Source organism: Rhinopithecus roxellana, chromosome 19, assembly GCF_007565055.1.
Source record: "Rhinopithecus roxellana isolate Shanxi Qingling chromosome 19, ASM756505v1, whole genome shotgun sequence".
In the NCBI taxonomy this organism is placed as follows: domain Eukaryota; kingdom Metazoa; phylum Chordata; class Mammalia; order Primates; family Cercopithecidae; genus Rhinopithecus; species Rhinopithecus roxellana.
Window position 1 is genome coordinate 56,825,018 of NC_044567.1, and position 13,769 is coordinate 56,838,786.

Here is a 13,769-nt window from a genome sequence, read left to right on the forward strand (position 1 = left end):
ATGCAACTGTTGGCGAAGAAGAGACTTTTTTTGTTTATTTATTTTTTTATTATTTTTTTTGTGAATAGAGGATTGTGACTTTATTGAAACCATCTAATTGGAGAGCCCCAGATTAGGCTCCCAAGACGCGGCTGCCGCCAGCAGAATTTTTGTGGTGGACAATTCTAGGTGCACTTTGGAGAGGGCAAGCAGGAGGCCTGCCGCTGGCAGCTCTGAGTGGCTGTGAACGTGGCTGTGGAAAACATATCTCAAAAAATACACTTAAAAAGTGTCCGAGGAAAATTGCAAACAATCCGTGTGCTCCCCACAGGAAGGTAGTAAAGCCTATCGTATTCAGAATACTAAGTTACCGCTTAAAATCCTATTGTTAAAGAACTTTCATAATGTGGGAAAAGTACAATGTGGTTAAAAAAACCAGCAAGCAGTGTATGTAGTAAGAACCCAGTTTTATTTAAGATTTGCACATAATGCCTAGGAAAGGTTGGAAGGTGCTACATTAAGGTGTTAAGAGTCGCCATGGGGGTGGCTGGCGCCTGAATTTAAGGTGTTTCTTTTTGGGATGAATATCCCACAGCCCCCAGGAGCAACCACATGAGGCTGCATAATGGCTGTGGCTGTGGCTGCAGCCTTTGTCTGCAGTGACTAATACCCGGGGTGGTGAACTCTGAGGGCCGTCTCTGTGTCTGCAGTGATGTCTGCAGTGATGTCTGCAGTGACTAACACCCGGGGTGGTGAACTCTGAGGGCCGTCTCTGTGTCTGCAGTGATGTCTGCAGTGACTAACACCTGGGGTGGTGAACTCTGAGGGCCGTCTCTGTGTCTGCAGTGATGTCTGCAGTGACTAACACCCGGGGTGGTGAACTCTGAGGGCCGTCTCTGTGTCTGCAGTGATGTCTGCAGTGATGTCCGCAGTGACTAACACCTGGGGTGGTGAACTCTGAGGGCCGTCTCTGTGTCTGCAGTGATGTCTGCAGTGATGTCTGCAGTGACTAACACCCAGGGTGGTGAACTCTGAGGGCCGTCTCTGTGTCTGCAGTGATGTCTGCAGTGACTAACACCCGGGGTGGTGAACTCTGAGGGCCGTCTCTGTGTCTGCAGTGATGTCTGCAGTGACTAACACCCGGGGTGGTGAACTCTGAGGGCCGTCTCTGTGTCTGCAGTGATGTCTGCAGTGATGTCCGCAGTGACTAACACCCGGGGTGGTGAACTCTGAGGGCCGTCTCTGTGTCTGCAGTGATGTCTGCAGTGATGTCCGCAGTGACTAACACCCGGGGTGGTGAACTCTGAGGGCCGTCTCTGTGTCTGCAGTGATGTCTGCAGTGATGTCTGCAGTGACTAACACCCGGGGTGGTGAACTCTGAGGGCCGTCTCTGTGTCTGCAGTGATGTCTGCAGTGACTAACACCCGGGGTGGTGAACTCTGAGGGCCGTCTCTGTGTCTGCAGTGATGTCTGCAGTGATGTCCGCAGTGACTAACACCCGGGGTGGTGAACTCTGAGGGCCGTCTCTGTGTCTGCAGTGATGTCTGCAGTGATGTCCGCAGTGACTAACACCCGGGGTGGTGAACTCTGAGGGCCGTCTCTGTGTCTGCAGTGATGTCCGCAGTGACTAACACCCGGGGTGGTGAACTCTGAGGGCCGTCTCTGTGTCTGCAGTGATGTCTGCAGTGATGTCCGCAGTGACTAACACCCGGGGTGGTGAACTCTGAGGGCCGTCTCTGTGTCTGCAGTGATGTCTGCAGTGATGTCCGCAGTGATTAACGCCGGGGTGGTGAACTCTGAGGGCCGTCTCTGTGTCTGCAGTGATGTCTGCAGTGATGTCCGCAGTGACTAACACCCGGGGTGGTGAACTCTGAGGGCCGTCTCTGTGTCTGCAGTGATGTCTGCAGTGACTGACGCCCAGGGTGGTGAACTCTGAGGCTGTCTCTGTGTCTGCAGTGATGTCTGCAGTGACTAACGCCCGGGGTGGTGAACTCGGAGGGCCGTCTCTGTGTCTGCAGTGATGTCTGCAGTGACTAATGCCCGGGGTGGTGAGCTCTCGACTTGAGAGAGAGAATTGCATCCTCCTGGAAGAAGGGGTTGTTTTTTACGGATCTGTCTCAGGAAGTTGCCTGGGGCTGATGAACCTCTGTCCCCTGGGAATTTTCTCAGGAAATTATAACCAGGCAACTCCTGTTCCCCTCCCTGTTCCCCTCCCTGTTCCCCTCGGGTCCTCCTAGTCCCGTTCTGCGGGGTTTTACAAGGGGCTCAGGAACATCTGCCTGCTGGACCCGCCGGCCTGAGTGCAGCCTCTGCTCAGCTTGTCGCCTGGCGGGGTCGAGGTGGCACCAGGAGGTCTCATTTTCCCAGAGGAGGCTCTGGGGGCACCAGCCCTCAGCCAGGAGCGAGCCCAGCTGTCAGGTGGAGCTGCCGTGAGGCCGACTACCCCGTGGGGAATCTTGAGGAAAAAAGGCTTATGAGTCAACACGTCGCAGAGCCTGGTTAGAGCCCGACTGTCTGCTCTCAACACGTCTGGGTTGTTTTCCGAATTCTTCCTTGTCTGGGAAAGGCCACATCTCTCTAATGAAATGCAGTTGAATTAAATGGATATTCCCTGAACACCTACTTTGCAGCAGGCCCTGTGCTGGGCATCAGGGAGGGAGGGAGGGAGGAGGACACAGGGACCCTCTAGGGAGCCCACAGTCCAGCGGGGAAGGAGAAATGGAAATTTCGTGTTGATAGAACTGAAGACTTCGGGGTGGGCTCCTGGGAGGAATGTCCACCCTCCCCATGATGGGCCTGCCTTCCCCAGCTGCGGCCTTGGCCTGTGGGCTCATTGAACATGCTCGTGTACACACACGCACACACACGCACAAACACACCCTGCACACACACGCACACACGCGCATACACGCACACGCGTGCACACCCCCATACACGCACACACCCCCTACACACACCCCCTACACACGCACGCACACACATGCACACACACCCCTACACGTGCACACACACACCCTACACACACACCCCCTACACACACGCGCACACACACACCCTACACACAGCCTACACACACGCGCACACACACCCTACACACACACCCTACACGCACCCTACACACACATGTGCACACACACCCTATACACCCTGCACACACGCACGTGCGTGCACACACACCCCCTATACACACGCACACACCCCCTACACACATGCACACACGCACACACCCCCTACACATGCACACACACACCCTACACACACCCTACACACACCCCCTACACACACATGCACACACCCCCTACACACACCCTACACACACATGTGCACACACACCCTACACACACGCACACACACACCCTGCACACACGTGCACAATGCACACACATGCACACACATGCAACACACGCACACGCGCATGCAACACACATGCACGCACACACGCACATGCACACACACCCTGCACATGCGCACACTGCACAGGCGCACACACTCTGCACACGCGCACACACCGTGCACACGCACATGCAGCTTGCACACGTGCGTGCACACACATGCGTGTGCACACACACTACACACACATGCACACACCCCACATACACCCTACACACGCGCACACACGGTCTGAACACACACACACACATGCACGCGCGTGCACACACACCTACACACACGCACACCCCCTACACGCACACACACACCCTGCACACACGCACACACAGGTGCACACATGCAACACACATGCACACGCGCACATACCTTGCACACGCACATGCAGCTTGCACACACACACACACCTGCACACACACATGCACAGACATGTGTGCGCGCGCACACACACACCCCTTCTCCAGCCTCTTACCTGTCCCAGCCGGGAGTACCTCAGAGACAGACCTGGCCCTGGGGATCACGTCTCTCTAGTTTACTGAGGAAGTGGCCAGAGCTCCACCAGCCCTGTCCACAAAACCTCCTGCCTCTTCTCCCCTCAGAGCTCCACCAGCCCTGTCCACAAAACCTCCTGCCTCTTCTCTCCCCAGAGCTCCACCAGCCCTGTCCACAAAACCTCTTGCCCCTCCTCCCCTGGCCAATTCCATCCTCCCTCCTGAATTTGGGGGTTTGCCCTCCCTGCTTTTCCACTCACCTTCTATAAGGCCCTATTTTGTTCCCTCATCAGTTTAATTTTTGTTCAGGACAAATGGCTGTATATCAGTACCAGGGCACAGTCCCTGTTTAACGCATAAGGCACTGCTCTTAAGAGAGAAGGGTCAGACTCTTTGCCATCCATCCGAGCCCAGGAGGTGAGTGCTGGGTGGTGGTGAGCACAGTTTACTCACTGGTGAAGGGGGTGCCGGGTGCCGGGCATGGGGATTGGCTGGTGAGGCCCTCCGTGCCGAGTCAGGGAGCTGGCAGCCAGTGCAGGCTGAAGAGGTTTGGAGAATCGAAGCTGGCTGTGTGGGCAGTTTCCTAAAATGTGCCTCCTCGAGTTGCCCTTCCTCGCACCGTCTGTCCCGAGGTTTCTCTGTACGAGTGAAGGACAGCTGTGCCTTCTGAGGTGCCAGCCACGGCCAGGGTGGGGGTGCACAGCCGTCCCAGAGCCGGGGCCTGAATTCTCCTGGGTTCTCATGTCTGACCTTTGCTCGGGGCCACCCCGTGAGCGTGGTCAGCCACAGACTTGCCATCGACGATGAACCTGCCCTGCCACTGCCCGTGGCCCCAGCCCTGGAGGCGACATCCTTCCGTCTCCCTTGACCTCTGCAGCATTTGGCTCTGTGGTTCCTTTGCCCTGAAGCTACAGCAGTGAGAAGGGTGGGGACATGGAGGATACAGTTCTTGTGGCCGCCTTCTCTGTCCTGTGGACTGGGCTGGGGAGGCGCTCAGTTCCCACCTCCCACGTGGGAGCAGCCAGCAGCCTCCCTCGCCTCCTTCATGTAACTCAGCAGGGTCAGAATCCGGCGTTGAAATTACCCGAGGTGGTCGCTCTGTTTGTCCGACAGCTCTGATAGGTACCGATGAGGAAACTGAGGCTCGGGAAGACAGTTGACTTATTCCTGGACTTCTAGTAAGTTTACATAAAAGCCAATTTTCACAGATCTCTCTCTTTTTTTTTTTTTTTTTTTTTTTTTGAGATGGAGTCTCGCTCTGTTGCCCAGGCTGGAGTGCAATGGCGCTATCTCAGCTCACTGCAACCTCCACCTTCCAGGTTCAAGCGATTCTCCTGCCTCAGCCTCCTGAATAACTGGGATTACAGGTGCACACCACCACGCCTGGCCGATTTTTTTATTTTTAGTGGAGATGGGGTTTCTCCATGTTGCCCAGGCTGGTCTCAAACTCCTGAGCTCAGGTGACCTGCCCACCTCGGCCTCCCAAAGTGCTGGGATTCCAGGCGTGAGCCACCACGTTCAGCCTGTAGTGTATTTAAATGTTTATTGTGAACAGAGTAATGCTTTCCACACCCTTGTGGGGCGGTGTAACTGCAAAGTACAAGATAACTGAAGTTTTTAAAAAACAAAGCAAAGCAAACCGTAGTGCTCTAAAGGCTGGGATGGGGTGCTTGTTTAAAGTTGTTTGAGGACTGTGTCACTTTTGATCCTGTGTTTCCTGGCTTGTCCATTAGCCTCATCTGGGAGAAGATGGAGCCTACATCTGGGGGGTCCCAGGTGATCTGGGCCTGGCCATGGGGTTTCCACATTTGGCTATTTGGGGTCTGAGGCTGCCCAGGTCTCTTTGCCAAGGCAGCCCACTGGGGAGGGTCAGGTCTGATCTGGAAGAGCAGGTGCCTGGACGTGTCCACAGGGTAGAGGGACCAGTGTGGTTGAGGTCGTGGCCTGGAGCCGTGTGGTCAGGTGGTGGCAGTCGGCGTGTCATCAGGGAAATGGGTGGCCCTGGCCTAGAAAAGCAGTTCTCCAAACTGGGCCCAGGCCTCTCTGGGGGTCCCCCAACTCCGTTCCGGAGATCCACAGGGTCAGAAGTGTTTTCGTAAGAAGAGTAATGGGACCGGGTTTTATCCTCTCACAAATGTACAAAAAAGGAGAAGTTCATTGATGTGGTTTCAGATGCCGCGTTGAAACTAATCTTTAAGAAACTACCATTTGTGGAGTTTGGGTGCAATATCAAAGAAAAATATTTACAATTTCTGGAAGGTAAAAAACAGTCCTCCTCTTTTCAGCCATCATACACATTTGTGAGGGTCTGGATGTCCTTCACGGACTCAGCGAAACCACCTGTCACAAATGCGTGAGTGAAGAATCAGATATGAATGTCCAGCTGTTTTTTTGTGAAGCCAAACATTAAAAACAGTTGTAAAAATGTAAAACAATGTATTTGTCTAATTGCTTTTTAAGTGTAGTTTTTCATAAAATATTAAATCATGTGAACGTCTAAAGGTTTTTTTATTATTATTATACTTTAAGTTCTAGGGTACATGTACACAATGTGCAGGTTTGTTACAGATGTATCCGTGTGCCATGTTGGTGTGCTGCACCCATTAACTTGTCATTTACATGAGGTATTTCTCCTAATGCTATCCCTCCCCCCACCCCTCCCCACAATAGGACCTGGTGTGTGATGTTCCCCTTCCTGTGTCCAAATGATCTCATTGTTCAATTCCCACCTATGAGTGAGAACATGCGGAATTTGGTTTTCTGTCCTTGCGATAGTTTGCTGAGAATGATGGTTTCCAGCTGCATCCGTGTCCCTACAAATGACACGAACTCGTCCTTTTCTATGGCTGCATAGTATGCCTTGGTGTATATGTGCCACATTTTCTTAATGCAGTCTGTCACTGATGGACATTTGGGTTGGTTCCAAGTCTTTGCTATTGTGAATAGTGCCGCAATAAACATACGTGTGCATGTGTCTTTATAGCAGCATGACTTATAATCCTTTGGGTATATCCCCAGTAATGGGATGGCTGGGTCAAATGGTATTTCTAGTTCTAGATCCTTGAGGAATTGCCACACTGTTTTCTAAAATGGTTGAACTAGTTGACAGTCCCACCAACAGTGTAAAAGTGTTCCTATTTCTCCACATCCTCTCCAGCACCTGTTGTTTCCTGACTTCTTAATGATTGCCGTTCTAACTGGTGTGAGATGGTATCTCATTGTCGTTTTGATTTGCATTTCTCTGATGGCGAGTGATGATGTGCATTTTTTCATGTGTCTGTTGGCTGCATAATTGTCTTCTTTTGAGAAGTGTCTGTTCATATCCTTTGCCCACTTTTTGATGGGGTTGTTTTTTTCTTGTAATGGGTTTATTATTTTTAATGAATTAACAAAATTTTAAAGATTTTCTCAGTTTTATTTTCTGGTAGCTAGCAGTGGTCATAGCCCATGTATTTTGGATTCCTTAATAATGTCTTTTTTTTTTTTTTTTGGAGATGGAGTCTCGCTCTTGTTGCCCAGGCTGGAGTGCAATGGCACAATTTTGGCTCACTGCAACCTCTACCTCCCAGGTTCAAGCAATTCTCCTGCCTCAGCCTCCTGAGTAGCTGGGATTACAGGCATGTGCCATCACACCTGGCTAATTTTTTTTGTATTTTTAGTAGAGACAGGGTTTCACCACATTGGCCAGGCTGATCTTGATCTCCTGACCTCAAGCAATCCTCCTGCCTTGGCCTCCCAAATTGCTGGGATTACGGGCCTGAGCCACCACATCCGACCTCAAGAATTTTTTATAGCATTTTGTTGTTTTTTTTTTTGAGAGAGAGAGTCTTGCTGTGTCACCCAGGCTGGAGTGCAGTGGCGCAGTCATGGCTCCCTGCAGCCTCGACCTCCTGGGCTCAGACGATCTCCCGCCCAGCTTCTAAAGTAGGTGGGACCACAGGCATGCACCACGCCCAGCTAATTTTTGTTCTTTTGGTTGAGACAGGGTTTCACCATGTTGCCCAGGCTGATCTCAAACTCCTGGGCTCAAGTGACCTGCCCACTTCAGCCTCCCAAAGTGTTGGAATTACAGGTATGAGACACCATGTCCAGCCTATGAATGAGTTATAGTTCATTTTTTTCATGGTCTGTATTGGTGCTGAAGTTGTAATTCATATACCATAAAATTCACACTGTTAAAGGATGTAATTCCGTGGTTTTAGTATATTCACAAAGTTGTGTAACCGTCACCACTGTCTAATTCCGGAACATTTTTATCACCCCAAGAAGAAGTCCTGAACCCACTGGGAGTCTGTTCCCCTTTACCTGCGGCCCCTGATAACCACTAGTCACCTTCCATCTCGGATTCGCTTATTCTGGACACATCATATAAATAAAATCATACAGTACGTGGTCTTTTATGACTGACTTTTCTTACTTAGGATGTTTTAAAGTTTCATCCATGATTTAGCTGGTGTCAGCACTTCATTCCTTTTTATGGCCAAATAATAATCCATTGTATGGAAACAGCACATTTTCCTCATTCATCGGTTGGTGGATATTTTGGTTGTTACTACTTTTTGGCTGTTATGAATAATACTGCGAAGAACATTTGTGTACAGGTTTTGGCGAGGACATGTCTTGGGTCTGTAACCAGGAGCAGAGTTTCTGGGTCGTATGGTAAATCTGTATTTGACATTTTGAGGAAGTGCCAAACGGATTTCAAACCTGGATATTTTTTAAGAGTGTAAAGGGGTCCTGGGTTTGAGAACCACTGGCCTAGCTGGAATTAGACCAGGCGAGTGTGGATGACTCAGGAGAGCCCTTCATTCTTGCTCTGGGGTTGAGATACCCGCAGCCTCATCCCACTCTCCCTTCAGAATGCACGCGTGGCATCCTCACAATGATCACCAAAGATAATCCTGTCCTTGGCGGCAAGGAGAAAGCCGGCTACACTAGACGGTGCACAGGTGACCCATCGGGGGTCCTGGAGCAGGGTCGCCTCCCTGCGGGATCCCCAGATGCCATGTTCATGGCAGTGTCTATGGGTGGCACCCCTTGGCATGGTGCCGGGTGGCGATCCTGGCTGTAGCTGCCACCCCCTGCCCTCTTGCCTCCCCTTGAGGGCATTGTGACCACTGGTGTGAATCTCTTGGGAAGGAGAGCCAGGTCCCCAGGCTTGGGAGAGGTGTAGGGTTTCAGCCTGTCTGGCCATCACCCCCCAGCCCAGCCCCTCCTGCTGGGTGACGTGCTCAGGTCAGCCCCTGCTGTACTCTGGCCATCACCCCCCAGCCCAGCGCCTCCTGCTGGGTGACGTGCTCAGTTTGGCCCCTGCTGTACTGGGAGGGGGCAGGGAACAGACGGCCTCCCGGGCTGAGTTGAAAACTGCTAAGGGTGTGCCTGCCCTCTCCTTTCTGGCTCGAACCCTTTGATGCCAGTTATGTTCACTCTTGGCACTCGGCCACGTGATCCACCTGGTCACCCTCCCAGAATCATGAGCCTTCTGAAGAGGAGTCTTGAGGGACAATGTTTTGCTGGAGAGACGGTTCCCACACTGAGCTTCCAGGCATCCGTGGGGACAGCGCATGGAGGTGGGGTGAGGGGCTGAGTGCATAGAGACCCTGTCTGCCATCTGTACCCCAGCCAATGATGCACTCTTTCTTCTTCCCTCCTTCGTCTCAGATGTGACTCCCCACCCCCACCCGGGTGCTCCGAGCCATGGCCGACACCATCTTTGGCAGCGGGAATGACCAGTGGGTTTGCCCCAATGACCGGCAGCTTGCCCTTCGAGCCAAGTGAGTACCTCTGGGGCCCCCCAGGCCTTCGCTTCCTGCTGCCTCCCTGCTCTTCTCCTGTGTTTAGCAAGATTCATTCCCAGGAGCCCAGAAGGAAGTGTTTGGAGAGAAGCGCCTGTCGGATGCACACCACACTCCAGGCCCTGGACACAGCCATTCACTCATTCAACTACCGTGCAGAATTTATCCCCATTTCCCAGATGAGAAAAGTGAGGCTGAGCTCCTTGCCCACGTCACTTAACTTGTGGGTGGCAGGGCTGCCACCCACACCTGGGTCCAGCCGACTCCTAAGCCTGTGTCCTTTCTATCACAAAAGGCCGCAGGGACCCACCCCACCTCACGTGCCTTCTCTCTTGTCACTGAGCCGTAGGACTGCAGGTCCCTTAAGACAGGGAGCCTTTGATCCCTGGATGCCCAGTCATTGCCGAATGCTTGGCACTGTGAGACAGGGGAACAAAGGTCTGTCGAATGCTGCCCCTCAGGCTGAAGTGCGACCAGCCCAGAGCTGTCCCAGGGCCTTCTCCGCGCTCTCCTGAGAATCTCACTGGTTCCTCACTTCCAGTTTCTTCCCTTGGGGGTCCTGGCTTTCCTTTTTTTTTTTTTTTCACACTGAGTCTCGCTGCGTCACCCAGGCTGGAGTGCAGTGGCGCGATCTGAGCTCACTGCAGCTTCTGCCTCCCGGGTTCAAACGATTCTCCTGCCTCCCGAGTAGCTGGGATTGCAGGTGCCCGCCACCACGATGAGCTAATTTTTGTATTTTTGGTAGAGATGGGGTTTCGCTATGTTGGCCAGGCTGGTTTCGAACTCCTGACCTCAAGTGATCCACCCACCTTGGTCTCCCAAAATGCTGGGGTTACAGACATGAGCCACCGCGCCCGGCCCTGGTTTTCCTGATCCCTCAGCCTAGTGAGCTCTCACCTCTGGGTAGGTGAGGCCATCTCCTCTGACTGTCCACTGTGGCTGCAGATGGGGGTCTCAGGTGCCTCGGCTGCCTTCCAGCCCTCCCTGTCCCTCCGAGGGGCTGGGGGTCTCTGATGTCTGCTAAGTCCAGATGGGTCCCCTTCGTCCTTCAACCCATGCCGATCACGGGAGCCAGCATGTCCCAAATGGGACCAAATTCAAACACTTTGCAATTAGATGTTACGAACCCGCAGGGGACAGAACTGAAACATCAAAGGGGACGAGAAGAACTGATTTGAAACGCCCGAGAAGAGGGGAGTCCTGCGCCACAGTTAGCTTCTCTCCTCCGCTGGGAGGGCTCAGCTCCTTCGTGCTCACCACAGTGGGCGAGGTCGGTCCGTCTTCCTCTCTGTCCTCAGATGCCGGGCGGATGAAGTGTCCTCCCAGGCAGGGCAGGAGTTTCCGAGGAGAGCTCTGCCACTGTGCTCTAGACACGGCCCAGCAGGACTCTTGACCCTCCAGGCTTCCCTTCGGCTCTCCCTGACCGTGTCTCTCGCTCAGCAGCAGCCCAAAGCTGCTGTAGCACCTTTAGAAGAGAGAATGCTTTTATCCCCTCCCCCGGGGTGCTGCCTTCTCATGCCTGGCACAGTCTTTGGAAAGGAGAGACATACTAATTCCCACCCGCAGAGCCGGGAGCTGTGCCCCGTGGGACCCTCAGGGACATCTGGGCTGCAGCTCGGGGCTTAGGCACTGACTGCACAGCAGTGAACAGGACCAACACGGTCCCTGGTCTTAAAGCACAGGGGGGCAGAGGCGGGCATCATTTGAACAGTTAGGTAAGTTGCTTTGATGGTGACAACAGGCAGTGGGGACGTGGGAGAAGGTGTAGCCTACTCTGGAGATCAGGAGAGGGGCTTCCCTGAGAGTGTGCGGCCTCCACTGAGACCCAGAAGATGGGGCAATGTTAGATGGCAGCAGGAGGGACGCACTTCCAGGCAGCGGAAACAGCGTGTGCAAAGGCCCCGAGGTAGAAGGAACAGGGGCAAGTGGAGCCCTGGCCGCAGGTCAGTGTGTTGCAAGTGCACAGTGTGAAGGGTGGACAGTGTGGAAGGAAGATGGAGAGAGAGGCAGGGGCTGGGCTAGGGCCTGGTCCTCCAGAGACTCACGTTCTGGAGGGTAGATGGGGGGTTTCATGTTGTCTCCTAATAATGTGTCAGCCCAATGAAGGACATAGACCCAGGCCTTCCAGGAACTCTGAGAGTAGATTCTTTACCTGGTTTGGAGGGTATCAAGGAAAAGCCTCCAGGTGAAGGTCATGTGTAAAGAAGTCTTTAAAAAGAATAGGCTGGGCATGGCCGGGCGCGGTGGCTCAAGCCTGTAATCCCAGCACTTTGGGAGGCCGAGACGGGCGGATCACGAGGTCAGGAGATCGAGACCATCCTGGCTAACACTGTGAAACCCCGTCTCTACTAAAAAATACAAAAAACTAGCCGGGCGAGGTGGCGGGCACCTGTAGTCCCAGCTACTCGGGAGGCTGAGGCAGGAGAATGGCGTGAACCCGGGAGGCGGAGCTTGCAGTGAGCTGAGATCCGGCAACTGCACTCCAGCCCCAGCGACAGAGTGAGACTCCGTCTCAAAAAAAAAAAAAAAAAAAAAAAAAAAAAAAAAGAATAGGCTGGGCACGGTGGCTCACGCCTGTAATCCCAGGACTTTGGGAGGCTGAGGCGGGTGGATCACTTGAAGCCAGGAGTTCTCAAGACCAGCCTGACCAACATGGTGAAATCCTGTCTCCTAAATACAAAAATTAGCCAGGCATGGTGGTGAATGCCGGTAATCCCAGCTACTTGGGAGGCTGAGGCAGGAGAATCTCTTGTACCCGGGAGGTGGAGGTTGCAGTGAGCTGAGATTGTGCCATTGCACTCCAGCCTGGGGGACAGACTGAAGCTCTGTCTCAATATAGATAGATAGATAGATAGATAGATAGATAGATAGATAGATAGATAGATGATAGACAGATGGATGATAGACAGATAGATGGAGAAGTAGATAGATAGACAGATAGATGACAGACAGATAGATGATACACAGATCGATAGATAGATGGATAGATAGATAGACACATAGATAGACAGATAGATAGACAGATAGAATAGGAGTGAGAAGTGGACAGAGAGTTTAGGGAGAGAGACAGGTGCTCCAGGTGAAGGGTGCAGCATGAGCAAAGGCCTGGGGACTGCACGCAGCCTAGAACACGAGGGAGTAACTGGTGAGGCCAGGTGAGCCGAGAGACGAGGGCGCCGTGTGGGGAACGTGCGGGGCGGGTTCTTTCTGGAGGTTGCTGCCCATCGATGTCAGCTGCCCTCAAGTTGGCCTCCTTCTCCTCCGGTCGTGTGGAGGGGGCATTGCGAGGGGGGTAGGCAGCACGCTCAGTGGCACTGTGGCTATAGGCGGGAGTCAGGGCCTGGAGCAGCAGGTCGGATGAGAGGACGTGGATGGCTGGGGCCAGGAGGCGGAGCAGATGGAGGCAGGAACCTGGGTGCAGAGGAGGCCCTGGGGGAGGCCGAAATGCTCCCAGGCAGGACTGTCAGCAGCTGCTGGGTGTGAACTCTGCAGGTCAGGGCTCAGACCTTGAGTCAGCGGTGGAGGCGGCCAACCCCGGATTCCTGCTAGCCAGCTACCTGCCACACCCCATCTCCTCTGAGAAACGGGGAGGCCTGCCCCGCGGGGTGGCTGAGGCTCGGGGCCTTCCAGGGCAACTCTGAGGGTCTGGGCCTGCCTTGTGGGATGACTGTGAGGGTCCAGGCCTGCCTCTCGGGGTGATGGAGGGTCTGGACCCACCTCGCTGCAACAGTCGGGACCAGGCAAGACGTGAGACCACCGGGGCCCATCCTGTGTCAGGGAGACCCCAGGAAAGGGTCCGCCTCCCTCAGCCTGCTGCCCTAGGTCCTGCCTCCAGCACTCTTGCCTTCTGACACTCCCCTAAAGAAAGAAAGCCTTTCCAGAGCCCCATCCCCTTCCTGCTTGGTAATTCTCTTGTTTATCCACTTCCTGCCGCCACCTGCGTGTCCCACCAAGCAGCATGTCCCTGCGCCTAAGAGGCCAGGCGTCCCAGCCGGTGCTTTATAATGCGTTGAATGAAAACGCCTTACACCTGTTCGTTAAATAGGTCTCTGTGTCATTGATTTGGCATCTGCCTCCCCCACCATATTGCAGTTCTTCAGGGTGCAGTGTTTTTTCC

General features: G+C 53.5%; 1 protein-coding gene across 10 annotated transcripts in view; it reads left to right on the forward strand.

Moving 5' to 3' along the window:
- The window catches only part of RPH3AL (rabphilin 3A like (without C2 domains)), a 182,688-nt gene that overhangs the window by 72,216 nt on the left and 96,703 nt on the right, over positions 1-13,769 (forward strand). For all 10 annotated transcript variants that reach the window (XM_030922716.1, XM_030922719.1, XM_010373476.2 and 7 more), the window contains exon 2: positions 9,519-9,631. In XM_030922716.1, the coding sequence (XP_030778576.1) occupies positions 9,555-9,631 (77 nt within the window). In that variant the 5' untranslated portion in view covers positions 9,519-9,554. The remainder of the gene's footprint in view (positions 1-9,518; positions 9,632-13,769) is intronic.